Source organism: Aethina tumida, chromosome 7 (assembly GCF_024364675.1).
Source record: "Aethina tumida isolate Nest 87 chromosome 7, icAetTumi1.1, whole genome shotgun sequence".
In the NCBI taxonomy this organism is placed as follows: domain Eukaryota; kingdom Metazoa; phylum Arthropoda; class Insecta; order Coleoptera; family Nitidulidae; genus Aethina; species Aethina tumida.
Genome location: NC_065441.1, coordinates 17,770,350 through 17,796,749, shown reverse-complemented (window position 1 = coordinate 17,796,749; position 26,400 = coordinate 17,770,350). Strand labels below are relative to the sequence as shown.

General features: G+C 30.4%; 2 protein-coding genes across 7 annotated transcripts in view; one reads left to right on the top strand and one right to left on the bottom strand.

Annotated features, from left to right (window-relative positions):
- Positions 1 to 318: 318 nt before the first annotated feature.
- On the top strand, positions 319 to 21,453 carry LOC109608971 (uncharacterized). Of its 3 annotated transcripts, none has more exons than XM_020025538.2 (7): positions 319 to 408; positions 10,201 to 10,327; positions 12,874 to 13,023; positions 13,902 to 14,222; positions 14,767 to 14,985; positions 19,786 to 19,968; positions 20,576 to 21,453. In XM_020025538.2, the coding sequence occupies exons 2-7, from the start codon at positions 10,223 to 10,225 to the stop codon at positions 20,639 to 20,641; spliced, it is 1,044 nt and encodes a 347-aa protein (XP_019881097.1). In that variant the 5' UTR covers positions 319 to 408; positions 10,201 to 10,222; the 3' UTR covers positions 20,642 to 21,453. The 3 variants fall into 3 exon arrangements, with proteins under 3 accessions (XP_019881097.1, XP_019881096.1, XP_019881098.1); XM_020025537.2 differs by lacking the exon at positions 319 to 408 and adding an exon at positions 8,412 to 8,717; XM_020025539.2 differs by lacking the exon at positions 319 to 408 and adding an exon at positions 8,415 to 8,717 and having other exon boundaries at positions 13,902 to 14,201.
- Positions 21,454 to 23,635: 2,182 nt separating this feature from the next.
- The window catches only part of LOC109608953 (fasciclin-2), a 100,284-nt gene continuing 97,519 nt past the window's right edge, over positions 23,636 to 26,400 (bottom strand). For 2 of the 4 annotated variants that reach the window (XM_020025518.2, XM_049970249.1), the window contains exons 8-10: positions 25,409 to 25,604; positions 24,967 to 25,074; positions 23,636 to 24,463 (exon numbers count right to left, since the gene is read on the bottom strand). In XM_020025518.2, coding sequence (XP_019881077.2) covers positions 24,346 to 24,463; positions 24,967 to 25,074; positions 25,409 to 25,604 — 422 coding nt within the window. In that variant the 3' untranslated portion in view covers positions 23,636 to 24,345. The remainder of the gene's footprint in view (positions 24,464 to 24,966; positions 25,075 to 25,408; positions 25,605 to 26,400) is intronic. The other 2 variants (XM_049970250.1, XM_049970251.1) reach the window with 2 other exon arrangements.

Below are 26,400 nucleotides of genomic sequence, written 5' to 3'. Positions count from 1 at the left end.
AAAAAAACTTATTATTCATAGATAGACTTTTTAAGATGAACAAAGGATTCTTGAATAAAGAAAAAGTTTTAAAACAAATTTATGATCATACTATAGGTAAACTAAACGACCTTCCAAACTCAGTACGACTCATTCACATTATACTGTTTCTTTTTTTTTCTAACGCTAATGATTAAGGGTGACACAGAATTGCGTGAATTCCCACAATCCCTTGCGCCAGCAGTATTGCGTCCATTTCACCTGTGTTTCTTATCCACCACCGGGTCCGATCTTTGGTGGTGGTTTCGTCAAGTGAATGGCGGGAGAAATTCACGCCGAGTTCGATTAGAAAACACCGACTCCAGACTGTCAGTTTAGTTCTTCGGTTGTGTCTGTGCAGCAGTGTGCTTTAAGTTATTTTTTGCTAATGTAAGTTACTTCCTTGTTTATGTTTCACTCTTGTGAGTGGTTCTCTATTTTCCTGCGGTCCGAATTAACTGCACCATTGACATTGCGCGCCAACTACAATCGTTCTTCGTTCAGCGACCATTCATTTTTTAATATTTTTTAAACAAACTGGACCAATTATTCTTATTTGATATTTACTACTACTTTATATTATAACATTTTTATTTTTTTCAAATTCAAAATTCAATTGCATCCAATAGTAGATAACATGGTAGGGATGACACCACTTGGAAGGGGTAAGATAAAGCTGGCTTGAAAGTCGGAAACAATTCCAAACCAAAAAACCCATTATAAATCGAACAGAAAATTTTCTGTATATTGTTACAAATTGATTTCTTTCGCCCAACCGCATTTCATTCACTTTTACTTTTGCGACACATAAACAGGTGATTTCGATACAGAAAACCGACTGACCCAAATACGAGAATCCGTCTTCAGCCTTTAATGAACCCCATTAATTAAATCCTTTCGGTAGTCCTTTTGTTTTAAGTAAACGATGTGTTGATTTTATTATACGTATATTTCGGTTGAACCGGTGAGAGTTTCCAGACTGTGTGTTTACTTTCGCCGAACGGACGAATATATTTTGATCATTGTAGAAAGTAAAGCACTGATTATAAGACTTGTATTTTGCGACTGTTAATTACTCGTGTTTTCTGTCTTTCTAACGACCAATGGAAGTTCGTACAATATATTTCTTTTTTTGTAGCACATCATCTTATGGTATAGTTATATATAACAATATATAGTTGTATAATCGAGTATTAAAATTTTTCAATAGACAGTAACATCCAAAGTTGGCTAAATGTCAAAGTTAAATGATACACGGAAGTGCGATTCATTTACGCACCCACATACATTGCTTAAACTACAAGCATTAAGGATTTTAATTTGAAAACAACTTTTTACTCAAATAATCGTACAATATTTTTTTTGTAGAACATCATCTTATGGTATATATAACAATATATAGTTGTATAATCGAATATTAAAATTTGTCAATAGACAGTAACATCCAAAGTTGGTCATCAAATGTCAAAGTTAAATGATACACGGAAGTGCGGATCATTTATGCACGCACATACACATTGCTTAAACTACAAGCATTAATGATTTTAATTTGGAAACGACTTTTTATTCAAATTCTTACTCTTCTTACTATTGAAAACATGACCTTAGCCTTAAACTAAGTTCAAAGAAAATGATGAACATTGTTGCAATGAATCCTCGGCACAGGGTTAAGATCAAACGAAACATTAATTTGCTCCATAATCTAAGTTTGTGTCCACATACTTTAACAACATTATGATTCTTTTAATATCTCAAATTCCTTTTTTAAATTTTGTAAAATTTAAAACAACTTCATGTTTACATTAATATTTAGATTTTCATCGTTTAAAATTAAGTTAAATACATAATTTATTTTTATTTTATATATAAATTTTTCTCTATATTCTAATAACGTCGGTTTATAAAAAGGTACTTTTGTCTTTTCTTCAAAAACAAAATTAGGCTTAACATTATGTATGTACCTAAATACCTATTTAATTTTCGACATTCAACAGTCATAGAGTATTAATTCCATGTATTATTGAATAAAAACCAATGTCACTTGTACAGAATATCAATTAACAAACACTTATAATTCATATTGTCGAACAAAGCGAGCGGTTGTAATTGATAATTTATTTATTGGACAATTATTGTAACTCAATGCACTATATTTCTTCTTGCTTAATACTGCTCGACAATTTTATTTAACAATAAATTGTGTCACTTTAAACAATAGGCATTTGCTCAATGAATGTTTTTATCCAATAGGAATGGATGGTTGAATCCAGGATCTAGAGTTAACAAAACAATTTATATTAATTAATGTAAGAGCTGAATTTAAATATTAATGATTTATTTATGTTTAAGACTACCACAAAGTTGTAAAAGTTGTGCACAATTTTATCTTTGTTTTGAAAATCAGTTGCACGTATATCCTGCAACATAATAGATTAAGACTTGCACAGCAGGACGTGACTCTATTAATAAGCAACCGCTCCCTCTTTCATTTACAAATTTATATTATACCAAAATATATTTTATTATGAAAGATTAAGATATAAAACAAATATTATGAAAACTAGAGTACAGTATTGCTGGAAGCATTTATAACCTGTTGGTCTAGCAGCATCTACCTTCCAAGTAAAAGTGTATTAAAATGAAAGTATCTGACAGACTTCTGTGTTGCAGAATCTCAAATATTTACATATTTCAATTACATAACTGCACTACTCAAAAAAACAACAATCATTTATCTGAACTGACTAATTGATCTGTAAGTCAAATTAGCCAACCCTGATCTAGTTATCTGGTCAGTCACTCAATCAGTTAATTAAATTGATTTACAGGAACTAGAAAATGCTGCAATTTAATAAATACCAAATTATTCCAATCAGATGTGTTTATGTAACAATCAATTAATGGACAGAGTTATATAAGGTGCCAGATGCACATGCCAAAATGTGTGTTGAAAAAATCAGGTTCTTTTCCTCTTTGGAGGATTGGAGTTATTGTTATGCAACCCATATTGCTTCAAATTAATGTGGCCCCAAATCAATTCGTATACTAAATATAACGTGAATCCAATGAAGTGATTATCCACTCGTAAATAAAGCTAAAGAAAATAATAAAAGCAGTTCCTTCCGTGTAATTATCCTAGATTTTGCATTCGTGACTCTGGTTATTATTTCAATTTTTACGGAAACTTATGACAATGATGCTCCATTATAAAAATTCTTGAAGCGAATACATTTTGTTGTGTTGTGACAATATTTTTACTGCCAATTTAGTTTTTTTAACCCTATACATCTATTTGCTTTGCTTTTCTATATTATTAATCCCACATACTTTGATAATTACAAACATATTAATTTTAATTGTAACACATTTCTAACTAACCTTGTAAATAATGTATTTTTCTTAAATGGTTCAATAACACTTCACACCTGCACTTTCATTAGTTTAACGATGTTTTATTAAAGGCCTTGTCTAATCCAGTCTAACATATTTTCGAAATGTATCTTTGGAGTGAAGAAATACGCATGTTCACGCATAACTTTATAACTAATTAATATAAAAACAAATGCTGATCTATTAAAGTACTTTTGTCGCATTTTTAATTTTGATTAATAACAAACATTATTATTTATTCTAGATCAGAAAAAATAGACATTAATTGAGCCATTAACATAAGAAAAAAACTAATAACTACCGAATCGAACAGTATTGCACTTTGGAATATAAAGTGAAATTTTATATTATGTAACCCATGGCGAATAAATAGGGCAATAATGCATGTATCTAGATAATTACATAAGCGATGGTTTCTGAAACTATGATCTGAATTATATTTAACCAGTTGTTGCCGATTTGTCTAAGTCAATGTGTATGCAGTTACCAGTGATTATACGCAAAAGATACTCGAGTGCGATCGCGATAAATTTAAGTGAATTAAATCGTTTAATCAGAAGTTAGACGTGAAATTTGTGTTTATGGTACAATTGTCTCTGGTTCAAGTTTGTTTTAATTCATTTACATTTTAGTTAGTATTTCAATTGTTGCCTTTCTCTCCTTATATTGAATTGGTTAAGTACGCACTATATTGTGGTGTAAGACAATTAATTTACTTCCTGAACTACAAAATAATTAAATTTCAACTTTTGTGTATTGCTTCATATAACTCAGATTTTTTACATCTTCCCTTCCTTTCCATAAAAAACTATAACAGATTTATGCTTCGATCGTAATATAATATTATAACTAACAATTTACATAATGTGAGAGAATTTAAAATACAGATTCGTGTTGTGACTATCACTTTCGATGACAGTAAGAGTAAGATATTAGCAACACCTGGACCAGTATCTCCACATCTCTCTCTCTTGTTTCGCGTCGTTAACCGTTGGTTGTCACAGAGACCCACAATTCACGTATTCATGTATTCACATCCACCATTTCCAACAAGTGTTTGACGATTTGAAGTCGTGACGTTGACTTGTCATCGTTTTTATTGAAAAGTTCTTATACACTTGGGTGCAGATATTTTATATCGTTTTAATTATATTTCTTTGTATAAATTAAATGTTGATGTTTCTTTTGCAATTTTCAGTTTCATAATGTTTGCTGTTACTGTCAATTTGATCATGACCATTCTGAATAATTCAATTCATTTCTTAAAATAGAAGCATGTTATCTTTTTTCTTTATATTAAATTTGACTTTTTCTCAAACAGATATCTGACGTATAATTAATTTATTTTCTTTTTTCTTCTGATACATTTTACTATCATGTTTTTCTACGTCCATCCCTCATTTATGTTATTTTATTTGTGTCATTTATAAGAACCACAAAGAATAAATATTTCAATCATTAATTTACTTCTAATGCATTAATTTGTGGCAATTATTTTCTTTTCCTCTAATAAGAATTAGTTACCATTTACCTTGTATAGTGCATATTTATCTATTTCATTAACCTTAATGTTGCATATGTAACAGCAGTGAACTTGTGTATTTTTACAATAATATTAATAAAAAATGTTGAATTCCATGACCCAGATCTCCTGAAATTGGTGAATACAATTTTGTAACAACACTTTACAGAATTAATAACGCTCCCAAATTGTAACACTCTACGTGATTATTTTGAAATTTTTACAATTTGAATTATTACAAAATTACATCCTAATAAATGTAGGTGCTAATTATACATGCGAATTTAATTTGGTTTGTTAGGTCATTGGTCAATAATTATTTAGTTAAAACAAAATAAATGTTACGTGTAAAAATTCGATCAAAGTTGACACTTTCCACTACCAAAACTACCAAAACAATGGCACTTTCTAGGGCATCAAACACATTACTAAGCGCAAAATAGAAATTAGAAAAGCTAGATAGGTTAAAAGCTTTCAATGTATGATTTATAAATTTCTTATTTATTAATGTTTAATCTTTTCACATTTCATAAATCTGAACATTTTTCGCTTGCCCTTTTTAGATTGTTTTACCAACATTTTTTACACAAAAAACACTAAAATAATTGCATCAACTTAAATGGAACAAAGTATGCAAGAATAGGAATGTCTTAATTTAATGGTTCATTACTGCAGAATGTGGCAACTGTGGAGGGTGTGTGCTCCGTTTTGTCCAGCTTCCTGTCACGAAACAATAATGCAAGGCCTTAGTCCCTTTAAACCGTAGCTTTATTTTAAAGTCGTGTCGCAAAGCAACGTTCTGCGTTAGACGTACAAACACGATTTAAATGTTAACAAACGTGTCTGGCTCAGATCTAATCTAACGATCTGAGATAAATTGCAACAACATTATCTAATAAAAGATCGCTGGCAAAAACTACGACAGAAACAATAAAATCATTCGACTGGAATTGCATGAAAGCAAATTGATTTGCCACTTAAAAAGTCTAGGCAAACCCACTTTTGTGCTTTAACATGTTAATACAATCGATCAGTTATTGGTATATCAAAAACGCTCAGATAAAATGTTTCGTATAATGATTATTCAGATATGAGTATTTTACAAAATAAAAAATACAACTTACTACCTTATCGAAGTTAGAAATCCTTAGTGAAAAAAAAAATAAATAAAAATCACCATTAGATATTTAAAAATTCACAATTACCAACTTAACATTCAAACATATCGACCGATACTGTTGATACAATTTGTAATTTATGTAGTTATGTACATCTTAATATCTAAATTATCTTTAATTGTCAATTAATAACCAGACACTTTGCGTAATTAATTTCAATAAAAATAATGATTTTAAAGGGGTCTTATTTGCACAATTATTTAGCAAACGTTATTGAAACTGAAATTAATTTTATAACAAGTTATAACAATTTTTGTTTATTGCACTCTTCAAATCACATTAAAATGACCAAGTAAAGTTCAGTAGTCGGTAAATGTAATTTAGTTAAATATTAACGCACACGCAATTTTAATATTGAAATAAATGGGCTGCGACAAATATTACTTTCAATTTAGCAGAGTAATTTTCAGTCGACCGTTCGACTGTTTCCTTTTTATTATGTTTTTGTCTAAAATCCGTAATGAGAGAGAACGTGCTGAAGGTGCAGTTGGTAAGCGTACAAGTACCCCTTTACTTTATAATAACTTATGGTTATTATGGTTTTGACCTTACGGTTCGTGTTATTGCTGATGTCGATACACATTACACATACAAACTACATTTATCAAACATTTGTGGTTGGTTGACTGACTAATGATTTAAACTCGTATTCCGGACAAAATTGAATGATATATTGATGGATGACACCGGATTACAAAGCTTTCAAGGATGCTATGCTGTTTGCATACAAATTTTTAGCGACACAAAAATTAACAGTTTATATATGTCTTTTAGTACTTCTATTAAAATCTATGAAAACTCTTTTTAGTCTTGCTTCATCTTCCTTTTTTACATATTCAAATGTTGTTTAATTATATTTCTATTATACATATATTAACGTAATGTTAGAAACCATTAAGAACACGTCGAGACACTTTCTCACTTAAATCAACGCAACATTATATATGTACCTCAAAGTAAAACACAAGGTAAAATCTATTGTATCCTTAAATATACATGTCATTGTGTAATTTTTACAAATGTACATCTTCCAGAAACATGCATGTAGTGACATTTTCGTAAAACCTCATTAATTACTGAAGAACACGATGTAAATATCAAGGTGAAGATTTATTCACCAAATTTTCATTCACTTTATAATTATATCGAACAGATTTTGTGTCCTAATAAAATAAATTAACCTTTGCCACGCAATTCTATTTGTAAATGCATTTAGTAACTGCATTTACAAGACACAATAATTGAATTAATTGAAGATATGGAGAATTACAAAAACAGGCTAAACGTTTTTACCCAATACTTGCACACTAGGTTAATAAACTTATCAGGCATTTAATTAATTAACATTCTGGTCGGGTGTTGCTAAATGATTTACTTTATTTTTTTCAATATAAAACGAAATTCATGTTTATTTACAAAGAATATAATAATTAATAGGACAATATACTTTGACATTTTCATTTAAAATGTGTTACAATGTTGTCGTCATTATATTCCTTATTTAAATATTTGAATGCAACATTTTAAGCAAGAATGATAATTTATTATAACATAAATCTTCTGTGAATGCAATTATTTTAATTCTGTTTGTATTTGTAATTTTATTATTAGAATCCATTTTTTATTCATAATTTTACAACGATAAATATGATTCCAAAAATTTTAAATCTACAGTAAAACTAAATATTATTGATTCAACTTAATATAATGTTGTTACACTTACATTTATATTTAGAAAGATAGTTCTTTCTTGTCCTGATTTTTATGAATTTTAAATATAATTTCAAGGCATTCATATTAACTTACGTATAACATGACATTGTTATAATGCTGAATATTTGTTAAAACGTTTCGTATTTTTCTTGTTTATAAAATATAATAGAAACCATTTTTGTTTTGCGTTCATCATAATGACGTCTTTAATGAGACAATAGTTTTTGCTGATAAAATATAATTGGAAACATCGAGTAATTAACCGAACAGAATTGAATAATAAATTATTTCGTCCACGTGCGGCTGCTTAGGCACCATTCGAATGCTTCTAATGCGTCTAGCCGCATTTGTCAACCTCCAACCAAATGTTTTTATTGCATCTTGAGTACCTAAATCGCAATTAGCCAACAATTAAAACGGCGTCGTCTATGACTTTCTCGAAGATTTAATTTCCCCATAATTAGGAATGTATAGTCGAGACACGACAGCCACAAATTCGTCCTTGTTCGAGTGCTGTTACAAAATCAGTCGAATTGTGCAAGGCAGAAAAAAGAGTGCATCCCATCGCAAAAGATTTGTGGTGCGGTGATGAGTGATTTAGATGTGCGAACAGTCTTAAACGAGTGGCATCGTTCGCGTCAAAAATTATTGTTGGCAACAAATTAATGGGTCTAGGACTACCGATGTTCAATGTTAACATCTTTTCCCTACTCCGGCGTTAAATTGTGGAACCGGCGAACACATATACCTACAACCGTGCTCTTATCGACAATTTAGTTGATTTTTGCAGTTTATTAACATCAGTGCGTCCTGCGGCAAATTGCATTGCTATAATAGCTTTCATTGTTTGGATTAAGTGACACCACCGAGTGATACCGAGTGATTACACCTTGCAGGTTTTTAAATTTTCTTTTGTTTCATCATTCCAATTTCGCAACGGTTCGGTTTTGGGCAGTTGCGTGAGTTGCTGCGGTTTTCGACCGAATCCGTTATAAGATCAGATGTAAGACAAACCAATGACCGGTTCGTTTAATGTTTGTTTCTAAACAGTGAATAAATACAAATATGCAAATTGTAAGATTCACTTTCACCATTCGAAGATTGTGAGCGTGGAATTATTCTCGATTATTATTCTGATTTGTTGGAAGAACGTGCCAACAGATGCATTATGTTTTAATTAAATCTTTTAATACATACATATTTATAATATTATCTTTCAATTTGCATTTTTGTTTTGTTTTTCTTCACAATTTTCTCATAAAATATTATTTCAATTCCTTGAATTCACTTCTTACCTTTTGGTATGTAAATTTTATGATTTCGGTGTATTATTTATTAAAATTACGTTTCTAAAAGATAACAAATATAGTAAATTAGCATTTTAAATTTAATTGTAACAAATAGCTCTTTAAACTTTACAATATTCAGTTCAACACGGGTTAGTAGATCTTTGACCTTCGTCCTTCATTAAATGAAGTCGATGGTTTTGGCTTTTCCAATTAACAAATAATTAAAAAATATATATATTAAGGCAAAATTTTAAATAATCGTATAGCGGTTCATATTTAAGTAAATATTGTTAGAAAGTAATATTCAGCGGTAAAAGCAATTAAATATAAATTTTACATATTTTAAAGGTTAGCCAGTAAAACATAAAATTAAGATAATGATAAAATAATATACTAAAAATGTAAATAATTTATTGTTTCCTAATTACTCCTGTGTGAACATTTACTACTTCCAGTTTCCATAATTAACTGGAGTCGAATGTTGAAATACGTTCCAAAAGTCTTTCTCAACTCATAATTTATTCTTCTTTGTTGAAGGCCAACTTCTTAATTTTTATTGACCATAGGAATTTTCTGATGTACCTATTTTATTGCGTTTAATTTTTCCAAATATCTTCGGTACTAGTAAGAATAAAATGTTGACATCGATTCGAAACGTTTTCATAATCTCGGTGAACAATTTGTCAATCATTATTTCATCTTCGCTTTGAAGGTTGATCTCTTGGTCATTTGTTAAATCTAATTCAAGCATGTGAATATTGAATTTCATGGTAGAACGTGCAGTTTCATAAAATTAAGTAACAGTTGTTGGCTTATTTTCATTACAACACTGCTAAGTATTCAGGACAAGAATATGGTAAAAACATAGTGGACACTAAATGACATAGTAGCACGTTACAGTAATTCTGAGTAAAAACCGAATGCAAATGGGACAAACAGTTTATGTATTAACAGTGAGTCAGAACAAATTAATAATTTAAGCAAATTAATCCATACATCCGTTAGCAATTTGCTCAATGGTGCAGTTGAAAGGGCCATTTTTATTAATAAAGCTAATGCAATACTAATTTGTCTAATTTTTCTGTTTCAGATTTAATCCTAGTCTAGTCAATATGAAGTGTTACGTAAGTTTCGTGTGTGCTTTAAGTGTTTTAGCCGTCGTCAGTGCCGCACCGTATTTCCCAAACGGTGGAATTAGTGCCTCCACTAGTCTCCAGGTTGGTATCCCTTGCCAATTTTTACATCCACCAAAATCAGAAAAATTTGTCATTTTTCAATTTTTACCATACTAAAATTTGTAAATTTTTCTGATTTTAATTATCTGTACATACATCTTTCTTCCCATTCTGTAATTATTGTAAACAATTGTAAAATTGCGGAAAGTACTTGTTTAAAAATAAATAGATAAATGCATTGTTACTTATTTTCTCGTATAAATAGAATTCGATTTCTGAATGTGCCCGTGAAAACGAATGAAGTGACATTCTGGATAAATTGAATCGTCGATCACGATGGATTTGGTATAATACATCCGGTGTACCTTACGTAACAATATGACGTTGGTGGCAGACTTTTCTTCATATAACTTTCTCTCGCTTTCTTCGTAACCTTGCATGCACCAAGATGGCCTTTGATCATCTGCCCGTCACGAACAATCAGTATGTATCAGTTATGTAATTTTAGAACCAATCATTTCAATAGAAAAACATCCTTAATTGGAATTAGCTTACAATTAGTTATTAAATAGTTAACTATACTTTTTCGGATAATTAAACTTTGTTTTTCCATAGTAAACTAATGATTAATAGTAAAATTCTTTGCTTATTATTTTTATTAAAAACTTTCTTTAAATATGCCTATTTATTCTGTAAACTTCATATTAATAATACATAAATATACTAATTGACATTATGACCTTTCTCAGTATTATTTCTGCCTTACCAACATTCCCTTGTCTTGTTGTTACTTAAAGCATTATTTATGCACCAATTTATACTGTTCCTATCAACGACTGTAGTTAATATCAATTTTATCCCAACTCTAATTTATTGTATTTGACTTGTTGTCTGATAAAAGTTATGGTCAATTAATTTATGAACAATTAGCGTTCTCAGTGTGAAACGACTGACTTAATAATCCAAAAACTGCAACCGTTTCATATTATTTGAAGAATGTTAGGCTTGTCTACGCTTTTGCACACTTAATTAAGCCTTAATTGCCAATATATTAATATTAATCAGACTTCTTTAATAATGACTGACAAGTAAATTGATCTGGGGAATCTGTGGTGTCACAAAATTGTGACAGAGTTAAAAAGTAAAAGTAAATATTGTATCACATCTTAAACAATTTAGTGCGAATATCAGAAAAGAAAGCAATCAAGATATTAGAAAGTAGGTGTAAATTTTACGTCGGCAATTAATAAAAGTTATGCGATTCCTGGGATGAATGAGGAATTACTCAATTGGAAATATTATAATGTGTTGTTAACATTTTTATCGTTAAATATTTGTTGGAAATCATTTTAGATATAACGGTGGTCATTGTATATTAATTAAAATGCACAATTACGTGTAGTAATAAACAAGTTATGCATAATAAATTATAGGCGACAACTTTCATTAGTTATCGATTGATTGCTGTCACTTATTCTATAAAACACACAAATTGTGTAAATATATGGTATAGTTGAAAACGCACTGGAAAAGTTACAGCAAATATTCAAGGTAAGCTCTACGTGCATTAAGACAGGCAGAAAATGAAAGTTATTTCTATTTATTATTAAATAAATAAAAAAAAATTAGAAAAAGTGTATCAATTTCAAAATATATTACGAGAACTATTAACAAAATTTAATTAGCATTGCGTGAATGAACTGGAATAATTACATTGTTTATTACTACAGATTATTAACTAATATCAAAGTATAAGGACAAAATTCTAATTAGGTTTAACAAATAAAATTCTTGGGATAAAAAGAAATCAAATTTGCATATTACAAATTGACGCATTTATTTGGAGACTTCAATGATCGAACACCCGTGAAACCTGAGACAATAAAATTGTATTTATTATTTTAGTAGTAGCACAAATTCACTTTTATACACATTAAAATTTTCTTGAAATTCACTTTCATTTCATTAAACCAATTATCTCGAACATAATTATCAAGGCACGTTTATTTATCTACTGCCACATTTAATGATTTCGATTATTAAATAACTGATATTTACATCTGTTCAAGTGTTTGAGGTAGAAAATTGACATGTATACATTAAATAATTTAAATGCTATACATAGTCAAATTAATTATTATAAATAGTAGAATTAAAGTTTGTTGAAAATATTTTATTTTATTTAATTTGCTTATAACTTAAATACAGTAGTTTCCGTAAGTCGTAATTCATATTTTTAATGATCATATTTAAATCATGAATTGTAATCAGTAAGAATTAGTTAATTGTTGAACAAATGAATAATTCCAACACCTAACCATTTCTTGACATACTTAAACAAATATTTTCCGCCATTTGAAGAAATAATAATCTGTAAATAATTCTTTGTATTTGACTAACATTTTCGATTTCCACTAATAGAATAAACGATAACCTGGTAAGTATTTGAATGTCTCTTATTATGACAATTAGCAAAAGTCGCAGAACAGTCAATCAGATCGACCGATTGCGATCGTAATCATTGTGGATTGGAGGATGCCCATCATTTGTGGTTGTTTATATTGTGTTCTTTATTTGAAACGATCTAGGTAGGAGCTAGTAGTCCTTCAAGCACGACCACCGCTGGCAACAGCGGAGGCCTGACCAATATTTTATCGAGTATTGATTTGCCAGGGCTGTTGAGAGGCGTCAATAGCTTTGTTAAGCTCGTGGGGGCTTTCTGTCCCCCGTTGTCTCAGGTAATTATTTTTTTTTTTATTTTACTAGCAAATCGAAGCAAGATTTTTACAATTTCACTATAAAAACAATTACAATAGAAAAATTTAATAAGATTATATCAGAAAAATTTATTATTTAAGTTTTTATTGAATTATTAGTTGATCTGAAAAAGAAATTTTAAAAATCTAAGCTCGATTTAATTCAAGACATTATTGTTGACATTAGAATAAATAAAAGAATAATTTGAAATAATTAAAATTTTTAAAATATTATTTTTAATAGTGAGGTCGTAAAAAGCTCTCTCCTGATAGATACAATAAACAGAACAAAATCAACAAATATAGATAAAAATCGAATATTTTTTTGAAAACTCTCAAAACTACTAATTTCATTTTAATAAGTAAAATAATGTAGCACTAAATTGAGAAAAACAATTTTTTTCAATGAGGTGTCACGAGACCACCTTGTCCTTTTAAATAAAATTTTACTATCTCACTGCATAATTTAATTTATCTGTAAGAAATTGTCACATCTGTCTTTTTTTGTAGTTTATTGTCAAAAAAGGATTATAATATAAAAATTATGTTAAATCTTATGTAATAATTAAATTATACAAATATATATTTTTCATCAGTTTCATGCCTGTTCATGTTTTTACATAAATAAAATACATAGAAATGATTTTAATGTCGTCAAAATAAAATTGCAATTTCTACTCATTATCATAGAAACAATAACATTAAATAGTTTGATATTATAATAAATAAGCTTGCAAAATAAATAGTAAATAATTTTAATTTGAATTAATTAAAAGCTCTAAGTAATAATCTTCTAAAAAATATACAGCCCGATTAAAAAAATTTGAATAATCCAGAGCCCGTCCTAAATGATGTTCCAGGTACTCGACAACGTGATCCAGAACGTGACCAGCACCGCGTTCCGGGTGTTCGGTCGCGCGATTCTGCGCAGCGGCGGCCTCGGAGGCGGCTCGTCCTCCGGCGGCGGCGGCCAGCGCGTGAACGTCGTCTTGCCCACATTCCCACCGGACGAAGACTACGAAGAAGAAGAGGAGGAGAGCCAAACCAGCAGCAGCATCGAATCCAGATTCGGAAACACTTCGACTCCTAGTGACGGCGTAACCGCCAATGCCGATAGCACTGCCCCCGAGGCGGTAACGGCAAACGCCGAAACGACCGTGGTAACCACAACACTTTACACTGTGAGCTTTCGGAATTCAAAAGTCGAAATTTAACCACCACCATCGATCACATTTGTTTATTACTGATTGACTGGCAGGAAAATTCGATCCAATGATTAGTGCTGCTTCAAAAGAAAATCACTCAAAAAATTTATAAATTATAATCATCATTAAGACAAATTGCACATTTTATTGATACAAACATAATCTAATAATAATGAGCATACTCATAAACAATGAACTTTTGCAACAATTAGTGGTACTAATCATTGTTCTCAAAATTACCTGGAACACAATAAACACAACATATACACATAAACCTTCTTGCTTCAAACAGAATTGAAGAGTTAGAAGAATCCTCTGCGTCGGCCGAGGACCATCACCAAATCAAACCCCACAAACATGGGCAATTTGGATATCATCAACATTTTTTGTTCTCCTTTTATATCGCCCCATCGAATAAATCTGCATTAACAATGTGTTTTTCTAGGCTTTGTAAATACTTACTTGTTTTATTTGTCCGCATTTACTTTTAATGGTCATTAACAATCTTTCTTTGTTTCAGTCACCTTCCATCGAAGAAAACACGGTGGCGAAAAGACACGTGAGGGTGGTTAGGGAGGCAGACCAGCAGGGCGCCGAGTCGGCTCCTCAGCCCGCCGAAGATTTATCTAACATCAATATTGACGACCAGGACAGGAATAAAAGATATCTGCCGTTTGGCGGTAGCGTAGACGCTCATGCGTCAGGCGGAAGTGGCAACTTCCTTTTCGATATCATCAGGGTAAGCAACGCGGCATAAACGTTTTAATCCCTCATATATATCTTCTATTCAATTCAACTGTTTGGAACTTTTTCTTTTCGGTTCTATGTGATATAAATTAATTTTTATACGATATTTTAGTTCCTCTTCTTGTTTTATGTTGTTACTGTTTTTCGGGAGAGGATAAATTTAAAAAAAGGTTGTCATAAATGTTAGTGAGATTAAATTTAAAAATATATAAAGTGATTTTATATTATTTTTTAATTTAATTTTGCCTTATTTTTACCAAAATTTGAAACATGGTGTAAATATATTTTAATTAGTATTTCATGTCACCATGTTTTAAAAAATGCTGAATAATTCAAAAATGATTTTTTATAACGAAATTCTTTGAACTAAACTTACCATAATTAATTGAAATATATTCAAACACGTTTCCAACATGGTACTTTGGAGCAAAATAATTCGAAATCGTTTGCCATTAAATTGAGAACGAATTTAAATTTATCCTCCATTTAATCCTCCACCTACTACTTTTCCAGTTTTAACTATAACGGATTTGTAAATATGTATAAACACTGTAATTCTCAAGAAATTTACGTCACTGTTATTGACTTATGATATTTATTAAATTATTGCGAATTATGCAAATAAATTGGAATGGTAGTTTTGAATTATAATGTCTAATAATATAAAATGTAATTATCGAGGCAAGTGTAATAAATTTTGTTATTACATGTACTAGGTACTTACCCCTTTGTTATTGTATGTAGTTTATTAGTTGTTAGTTTACATACTTATATATAAATTATAATTATAAATAAATATTGGTTATCACCCCCAATTTAAAAAGCACACTTTATTGTTCACTTAAACACTTGGTCACACATTCTACATTCACCATATGACCTTCGAAGAAAAAAATGGACCTGGTAAAGGGAACGGTTTTGTTACTTATTGTCGAGTCTAGTTTTATAGTTTTATCGATCGGAAAATGATAAATTGTAATGGCAGCAACTGAAACTGGATTTTCACTGACAACCCAGACATGCAAACACGATTGGTGTTTTTACATTTCTCTGTAATACATTATCTCTAGTGATATTTTACAAATTGATTCCAGCTCGTTTACATAATTTATAAACGGATTGTTATTTAACAATTGACCAGGTTTCTGACCCACTATTGGTCAAAGCGTATCGAAATATCTTTAATTAATCGAAGTACTTACACATGCCGACTAATTAATTGGCTCATTAATTTTTAGAAACGCGGAAGATTCGTCATCCATAGTTCATTAAAGGTAACATATATTATTAGGCGAAACCCAATCATATGGCAATCATATGATTTTTTTATACAAAAAGGGCAGCGTGAAGTAAAAAAATAGTTAATCTTACTACGTACTGGTTTTTTAAATGCTTATCAAATTAATTCAACCTTGCATATAATTTTAGTATACCAGTACAAATAAACCGTTAACTAAGAGTAAGAAAATTATCCACATTCAATTGAGACATGCATAATCCTAGAATAGTTTCACATAAAAGTCTCCGACATTGACATTTCGCACTGGCATAATTGTTTTTAATTAAATAACCTAATTAATTGAAAGCGAATTTACTCCCACAGCCAATACAAACATGTTCAAGTATGTATACTTCTTCACAGTGGCGAAACTTTCGTAACTGCTTCAGACTGATACACTTTCATTTTTACTGAAACTGGAACCGAAAACCGAAAGAGATTGTTCTTGACCACACCATAATAAACAAATTTTAATGAGCATGTTTTATTTGATTTATACGTATATTTAAAGTTATGAAATTGCCCATTCTGCTGTATCAATTCTTCACACCGAATAAAGATAATCTAAACACATTTTGCATGTTTGTACAAACGATAAATTCTTATCAATTTATTGTTCTACTTTCACTGCTCGGAAATATCCACGACGAATCGGAAATCTAGTTTCAGATGCAACCGTATTATTTAATTGCCAAATTAATGTTGCAAAATGACGGATAACAACTTAAATAGATATCGCTTTCACGAATTAACAAGACGGATTTGCTTGAGCAACCGCCGCTAACATATATATGTTAGAAACCGATTGCTGCGGCAAAAATTTTGTGTTTTTAAGTAATTAACGGACCACCACACATTCACACACATGTATAATTGTGGTCACTAAAGTACTTTTATTGTGCAACTGTTACTTAAGCAATTTGAATTATTATTGTTAATCATTATTTAAACACAATGTTAATTGCTGTTACTGTGAGATTTGCAAGGGTAAGTTATTATACTGAATACATTTATAACATGTTAATAAATTATTCAACGATGTGTATATTAAAAATAATATTATAAGAATGTGGACTAGAATGGTAACAGATTAAGTATAATTACATGAAAAGAATAAACAAATCAAACAAACATTTTCTTAATAATTTGCCGTTAAAACCGTCAATGAATAATACAAACTACATAGATGTATAAGAGTAAAGCAATGATGTATAGAAACAACAAATAATGATCTGTTGACAATAACTAAGACACAACCACACACAGACACACCCTCAGAAAAAAAGAAAAACTACATAAGGAAAGTGTTTAGAATACAGCCGACAGAGCGGCTCGGACGGTGGGCACCGTCTACAGGATGGTGGCCGGCACGGAAAACTTGGGTTGGGGCCTCACAGCCACGGCGGAGAACTCCAAGACGGTGCCAGCGACGGCACCGGCGGCCGTCCCCTCCGCCAAGGTACTCAACACAATACGCTGACTGTTTTATCCTTGCTCATTATCCACCCTGCTTCGTTGCATCGCTTTTTCACTTTCTTTCACACAGTTTCCATCTTCAGAATAATAATTTCTTCAATTTTCAAATAAAATCGAAATAATAATTTAAAGAACTTATTATTTCGATTAAGGTCTGTTAACACTAATATCTAACTTAATCTTATTGCTCTATTTCTCTAGTCACAAATTATTTATGTTATGAACGAAGAAGTACTTGTTTGCATGCCGCTTGACTTTTCCACCTTAAATCGTACTCTCTTTCAGATTTGTAACCTCAGGTACGTATATGTAACTTTATTCTTCCACTGATAATTAACACAATTTCATTTTATGAAGTATACTAACATGTACATAAAATAGTGCTTGAGAATATTTTATTTATTTACTCATACTGTACATAAGTTGTGTTGTTTTAAACCTTGTTTTATTAGTTTTGGTTGCGTCATGTCTGAGGTAATTTCAAGCACTATTTAATTCTCATCGGTTTCTTTGAGTGTCATTCTGATTGTTATTCTTTATTTCTTATCTGGGTTCTGTTTTAACTGTTCTGTACTTTGTCCATTTTAACAACTACCTGTTTATCCTATCCCCCAGACATGACAAACGACCATATGACAGACAGACGTGGATGAAGGAGAGGAAGATCTTTGGACCGTCCCAGATCTGATTGCAAACGTTGTGTAATCAATTGTGTCTTTATGATTTGTACGGCGCCAAATAAATGTGAAAGTACTTTAAATCCTTTCACTTTAGAGGTTCTACGTATTGTACGTACATTCATATTCATGTAATTATGTAAATGTTTTATTGCCGAAAAATGTTACAAACATACCCTTAAGGAAAATCATTTTTTATTTTTTTTATATTAGGTCAACATGTAGTAATTTTAATAATAATAATAATAATATAATAATTTTCTTATATTTCATTCGTTCTAAGAATACTATAAAGTTTTTCCTAACACATGTATAACAGGTTAATACATGTTAACGAATAAAATATTATATTTTAATCAAATGAAAAAATATGAAAAACCATAATTTGAATATTAATTAATTAAATTAAAATAATTATTTAATTGTTATAAAACATAATTAAAATGTGCAGTAGCCTAAATACACATATACAAAGTTTGCAAAGGTTAATAATATGCATTGAACGTTTACACGCAATGCGTACATAATTAGCACTCTTTAATTGCTTCACGTGGAAACGAAATGAAACAGTTAAATCGTAGTGAAACCGGTGCTAATAACAACCCTAATTGGGTACGGCTTAGTAATTAATCAATTTTGAGATTAATTACGTTTAATTGTCGCCTAGATCTGAAACAATTACAAAATTTTAATGCAAACAGTCGGGATCCTTGTCTGACCGTTTTTTATTGTGTGCAAATCGTCCGAGGTTTTCGTGTGAAAATTGAACGGCATGAAGTTTATGAAAGGGAACTGCAATACTAGAAAGAAAGTGCTGAATAAGTACGCATTTTTTGCGAAGTAGTTAAAGTTAAATTAACAAACATTCTACATTTATAATTTTAAAAATCAATTAATTGTATAACTTAATCATTAAATGGGAATAATTTCAAATAAACTAGTAGATATGTAAGAAAATGAAATTAATAATATGTAAATCTGCTCTAAAATAATACCTTTCATTTAGCTGAAAAGAAAATTTACAATATTAACTTTTAAATAAGTACAAAACATCACCAAAAATGTTTTTAAATAAAATCATTTTATTATATCGTAATTTTTTATTTTCTAATCTCTAATTTTCTAGTTTTGTAAAGGTCATCCTTCGTAGAAGAATGACTATTTCACTTTTATTAATTGCACAACCAAAACTATAGAATAAGTATTATAAGTATTAAACTGGTATCACTTTGTATTTTGTAGTTTTATAATTCATAGTTAGTTGTAGGCATGTATTATTGCTCTTCATTCTCAGTTTGTGGCATGTGTAAATGTCAATAGCGACCTTCAATTTGATTTTGATTCCACGTATTTTCCGCAGTTGGTAGCCGGATCCGGAGCAACCGAAGAATCCGACGAAAAGGCCAACTCGCCCGGAGGTGCCATTGAAGTCGACATCGGAAAAACCGCCGACGGATACACTGAGGGAATTCCCGGACCCATCACCCGCCTCTTCGTTATCGCCAACCGCGGAATCGCTAACTTAGTGCAAGATTTAATCTTAGTAAGTACTTTTTTCCCATCAGTACATAAATATCGAGCCAAATCATTATTCTACTGAGCAACTGCTCATAATTATGACAATTTGATTCTGTTAATTAAATTTTTGTTGGAAACAAAACCTTGGCACGAATCCATTTAAATTTATCAAGATATGGCGTATTAATTGACTATTCATTAAATACAGGTTACTTAATACATAAAGCAGTAATTTCAGTAAATGTTGTCCCGTGCGTTTTTGAAAAAATTAATAAATAATAAATGTAAAATGAAAGTAAGCGTGTGATATGGAGACATGCATAAAATCATATAATTAAACAAAACAATAAAAATACTAAGTAAACGGGCATGAAATTAACTTTGTGGCCCAGTATTCACATATGCACTATTAATATATATTTAAATCCGTGTGATTTGCTGCATGTTTTAATCATACGTCGTACATGTTACATGTTAATTATTACAATATTAATTATTATATGGTTAATTTATACCATCAAATTAATTTCAGCATCTGAGTGTTGAAATGACAGTTTACTTTCATCCGTAATTATCAATCATCAACTCCAAAAATTGTGTGAATAAGAAATAATGAATATCGTTTATTACAGCGTTTGGCCCAAACAAGTGAAAGATTAGTTAACTTCAAGGCCCGTTTGGTAACATCCTTGATCTAAGAGCCAAGAGAACAAACTGCCATCGCAACTTAATTCAAGTAGACTAGCAGCACGCCACCAAGATCAACTGGACTAACTCGCACACCCCTTAACACTTTTGCTGCCGCCTTGAGTGCCCGATAGATTATACTTAGTTTAAAATTGGTTCCGATTTAACTCTTTCGAATTTTAAAATTTTAATAATATTTGTTGTGCTACTGGGTGGCATTGCAAAACTGTTGGGTGTTGTTATTACCTGCGTGCCGCCTATTTTTACCATTGTAAATTTATTTATCTTTTTTTTTCTTTATTTTGTTGTTATTTAAATTTGTATATATTAACAGGTATGTACTTTCTTCTTGTAAAAGGTTTCTTGCCATTGTGTCCAATCCTCGTTCTCTGCAATCTGTTACTTCTAAGTTAACGGAACGAAATCGAATTTCGAGAGAAAAATTTACAATTATGTTAAAAGAAACCTCAAAAACATTTATACGATATTCAATTTGGTTCCGTTCAATTTAATAAATAAACACTGTTTCCTATTTAAACTCTATCCACATTTTATAGCTTATTTAGTAAATGTAATTAAGGTGTTTTGATACTTTTATAGAAAATTCATCTGTAAATAACCTGAACAATTGCTCAGCTTTGAAAATTTTAATACATGTAAATAAAATGATTATTTTCAAAACAATTTTCGATTTCCGGTGAAATGTGTAAGTAGTGTAAATAATTAGTCGGTAACTTTAATGTGGTTATAATTGTGTTACTACTGTGAATCTTTAAATTAAGAATTTGTAGTTAATATATTATTTAAAAAATAAATTAGTTAGTGAAAACAGTTGTTTTAATTCAAGTTTATTGTGTTATATCTTCAACACAATGTATGTCATATTGTACATAGATAGTTCCAAATTTCAAAATCAGGTCAGTCTGCCATATAATAAAACAGAAACTTTCAAAATTTCTCTGTAACTTGCGAATGATTGCATTTCAAAAACAGGCACTGAAATCGACATTCGGAACATACACTCTAGCCCTCTCTACATCAATCGCCTAACTAATACTAATAGAATTGAGGATTTGATTATAGAAACCTGTAATCATCAAAATTTCTTTTCCTATTGGTTCATATAATTTGTTTTAGCCAACGCTTAGGTAACTTTTACACATTTATATTTATGGACAGACTATTACTTTTCAACGAAAGTGTGCGCAGTTGCATTACCGATTTGGACGCCGATTTTATCGAAACATCGAAAATAAACGATGATCCTGAAAATTTGAACCCGATGTGCAAAAATCAATTTTTTGTAATCACTAACAAACAAATTGTTAATACTCTTCCCATGACTAGTTGCTAACGATCACTAACAATATCTTTGTGTGCTGAAATTATAATAATGATGCTTTATGATGCTGAAATTATAATAATATACCAACGTATATGATAAAACTTAATAAATTGCTTGCTGATTTCAACGCAATTTTTGAAATGTTTGAAAATTTATAACTCGGATCCAAGCTCGAAACCATAGTTGAACTTGTTGGGAACATAATACACTAACTTCCCTGAAAATTGGAAGTAAATCGAAGTTCCGAGAAAAAAGATACTGCCATTTAAATATAGCAATTTTTGAAAAATTGATCGACGGATGGCCGTATAATAATGAAATCGAGACAGAAGGAAAAAATGGGCAGATATCAACAGAACACACCCCCACAAAAAAATCAACAGTTATTTAACCCTATAGTTTGGAAGCTGTAGATTTGAGAACATTTTGTAATTATATTTTGATAATACAATAGTTTGAAGCTTCCAGAAGCCGGAAATGAGCTTAACGCTAATATCTATTTTTGTCTTGAAAGTAGAGAAGAATGATGTTTGAACGGAATCTCTAAGTTTTCTAGAAGTTGAGATATAAATTTTGGAAAATGACTAAAAAATTAACTTTTTTCAAATTTCACAAATTCTTCAGTGGCCGGATTTGATCAAATCGGGTTCAAATTTTCAGGATCATCTTTATTTCTGATGTACTGTCAATAAAAAAATGGGGTTCAAATAGGTCACTCACTCGCGCACACTTTCGTCGAAAAGTAATGACATTTAGATCAGGTATCATCTTTTTGAAAATTATAATTCACTTCTATAAGCTATTTGACTAGCAAATCAAGGAAAAAATGTTGAGAAAGGACCAACAAATAATATGAAATAAACTACATTTCTCTGTATGCTAGTTATTAGTACCTTGAAAAACTTCTCGCTGTTTCTTTAAAAATGGCAGTACCAGTACTCAATGCAAGGAATTTCGAATGGTGTATGCTACAAAATATTTGTTATTGATTCTGAAAAGACTTTACTTTTATGCCAAAAAAAGAAATTGTAGCTTATACACAGAATACGTGCAGTGACAATACTCTGTTAGATACGACATGTAGAAACTGGTTTCGAAGCATCAAAAATAATGTTTTTAACTTAAGGATAAAGAATGTTCTGGCGCTCTGAAAAAATTTTAATTAAAATAATTGGAGGAGTTATTGGATCGAGACAAATGTCAGATGATAGCAGAACTCGGAAAAACATTAGTAGATGAGTCAACAGTTTCAAAACGTTTAAAAATGTTAGGAATGATACAGAAACAAAGGACATTGGATGCCATATAATTTGAAGCCGAGATAGGTGATTATTACCGTATTATTACGTATTTATCTGTTATAGGCTCTTCCGATTTTAACCTATTCCGTTCGATGGCACATGGCCTGGCTGAGCAGTGCTTCCGTTCTTACGAAGATATTAAAGAATGGATCGATTCTCGGAAAGCCTCAAAAGACATATGATTAGTAGTGTAGTGATGGGCAATACTTTGAGTGAAGTATTTTTGTTCCTGAAGTTTTAAATAAAACTTTCATTTTGCAAAAGAAACAGACCTAATAAGTTATTGATTTAATAAAGTTTGAAACTTGGAAAGCCAGTTAATTGAATTGATTTAATCTAAATTAAAACACCATTTTTGATATTACGTAATAATCTTATTATCCATATCAAAAGCTACAAGTTTTAATACATATCTAAGTAAGTTAGAACTTTGGTTGGTTTATATTACAAACTAATATAGATAACTTATTTATAAACTAACTAAATACAATTTTGCACAAAATATAATACAAGTAAACTATAACAGATACATTGTTAGGTAATTTTTTGGATTTTTTAGGAAACAAAAATTCCATAAAATTATATTTGAGTGTATGCAATAGTCCACATTAAGTAAATGAGAAAATCATTCAGTCTCAGTAATAATATTTAAGTACTGTTACAGATAAACAAATCATAGAAACATTTATACAAACCGTAGCTTACAACAAGCCTGGTGACATACATTAACATGTTCAATACATTTAAAAGCTGTACATTTAGACAAACATTATCAAATATTTGATTTAATAGGACTTTCAACCAATGTTTGACTCCCATTTTTTATAATAATATAAGTCTAGAATTAGAATAGATAATACATTAAACATTGGTTCCGCCCATATTTTAACTAAATTTAGCCTAAGCTTAATTTATATTTAGTAAAATACTTCTCAAGGTAATATAAAAATTGTATGTATAAGCCACCATATAATACTTCAAATTTTGGCACAGTAGATTATATAACATTTTAACTCTCACGCTTTAAACAGTCATGGAATGAATACTGAATTGCGTAACTAAACGACAATTAAACAGCAGAATGCTTTCCTATTATTTCTCCAGATTTCGTGTAAACGTGTTTTCCGTCGTATTCTACTGTTGTTGGCCTCTCCGGTTCACCACTCTTCAAGGGTTCTCTTTCATCCCTATATAAAAAAAATTTAATATGAATAAAATTTAATATGAGTAAAATTAAACACGTGCCAGAAACATTAGTCGAAATGCTTATATACTGTAGCAATTTTATTATAAACATTAATTTATTTAGTAACACAAATGTAATTCAAGTTCACATACAGATTTGAATTGCATCCATGCAGTGTCGAGAGCTAGATCTATAAATTATTTACATTCATAAAAGAATTCATGCAGCTTTTAACAGAGTTAAGCTGATCTAAACTTTTAATTATTTTAACAATAAAATAATCAAGCCCCTTATGTAATTATAAAACAATGGCAGAACATTAAATAATTTGTTTGTATTGTATTAAGTAATACAAAAGCATGCAAAATAAAATTGGAGATTCAAGGATCATTTAAACATAAACAATTTGATTAATATTTTCGTTCCATAGATCTAATTATCCTTGAATCTCACAGGACAGATAAACGAAACGATATAATTTTTTGATGCATGCCAGTGTCTTACGTGGGTGTGGGCACCAGTTTGATGGGTTGGGGCAGGTTGAGACTGCTGGGATGTGCCGGTGCCGCTTTGTAACTGCAATAAGGCAGCGGAAAACGCCAACTGTATAGACTAAAATTTCCAACGTTTCATATTGTGTGTGTCCGTTTTAGTTCCAAATTCGATTTTATAAAAGAAATGAATGCAACGAGAAGCGTCCGTAAGAAGTGTTATCCACATTCAATGTTTTTATGATAATTTGACGCCGTATGCAATTTTTTTATAATTGAGATAATACTTCTTACATTTTCAAATTTAATGTAATGTTTAATGATAATGTTTGCAAGAGTGTGTTAGTGTTACTATGAGAAGAATTAGTAGAAGGCTAAAGCTAATCTACAGGCCAATAACTTTGATAAGTTACTGTTCCAACAATAAATAAAAATTTCTAAAAGATGTAACATACCTGCTAAGTTTGGGATCCTCATCGTCATGTTGTTTGGTTTTAGAAGCACACATACAGGCAAGTATCCCCATCCTATTTACGAAGAAACAAGTCAGATCGACCACAAGAACCACCACTAGTACTGCCACAACGACAATGCCCACAATCAGACCACTGCTCATGGCTGGTTTCTCCACCGGAATCACAGGATCGCGACCTAATTGAAAAAGAGAATAATATACTATTTGTTGTCGTTTATAGGGCAAGATTTTAGTAAAGTTAGTTCTAACACAGAATAAATAAGTAGTCTGTGGTTCTAATAAAACTTTGTACCGTAATCAAGTTTTTTTGACTTAATTAAACGTAATTGTAAAATAATGCGACCTTGATTCCAGTACAAAACGGTATACATTTTGTCTAAACATCGAATGTTTGACATGTTTAACTTAAGTTAATTTGTATTTATAATTTCGTGGTCGATAATAAGGGTTGTTTGCCGTTAAAATTAACTACCCTAACGAGGTTTCTATGTGAAATTATTATTGAATCATTTTGTGGGTGGCGCAAATTTTTGTAAACGTAATTTATTTGATTTTTATGTTTAAAAATATGTCTAAACTTTACAACTCAAGTTATTATCGACCAAATGTGCAAATTAAATGTAAATTGGTGTTTTAGACACTAAACTAAATCTAGTCTAGTGCATCCCCCAATAGAGATCATAATGAGAAATTGGTTGGATGCATGTACGTACATCATTCATGCAATAATGTCATTAATTTTAAATAAAAAAAAGATCAATCCGTTTTTATTGATTGTGTAATGTTCTATTCCAAAAGTCGTGCAACAGCATGGTAGGTAAATCGAAATGTGTTGCAACAAAATTTGGTAAAAAGTGTTGTTAGTATAATCAATGGTTATGAATGCAAGCATGCAACAAAAAATGATAACACTAAACTAATCTACATTCTAAAGGAGACACATACATTAAAAAACAAAAAATAACCGGTTAG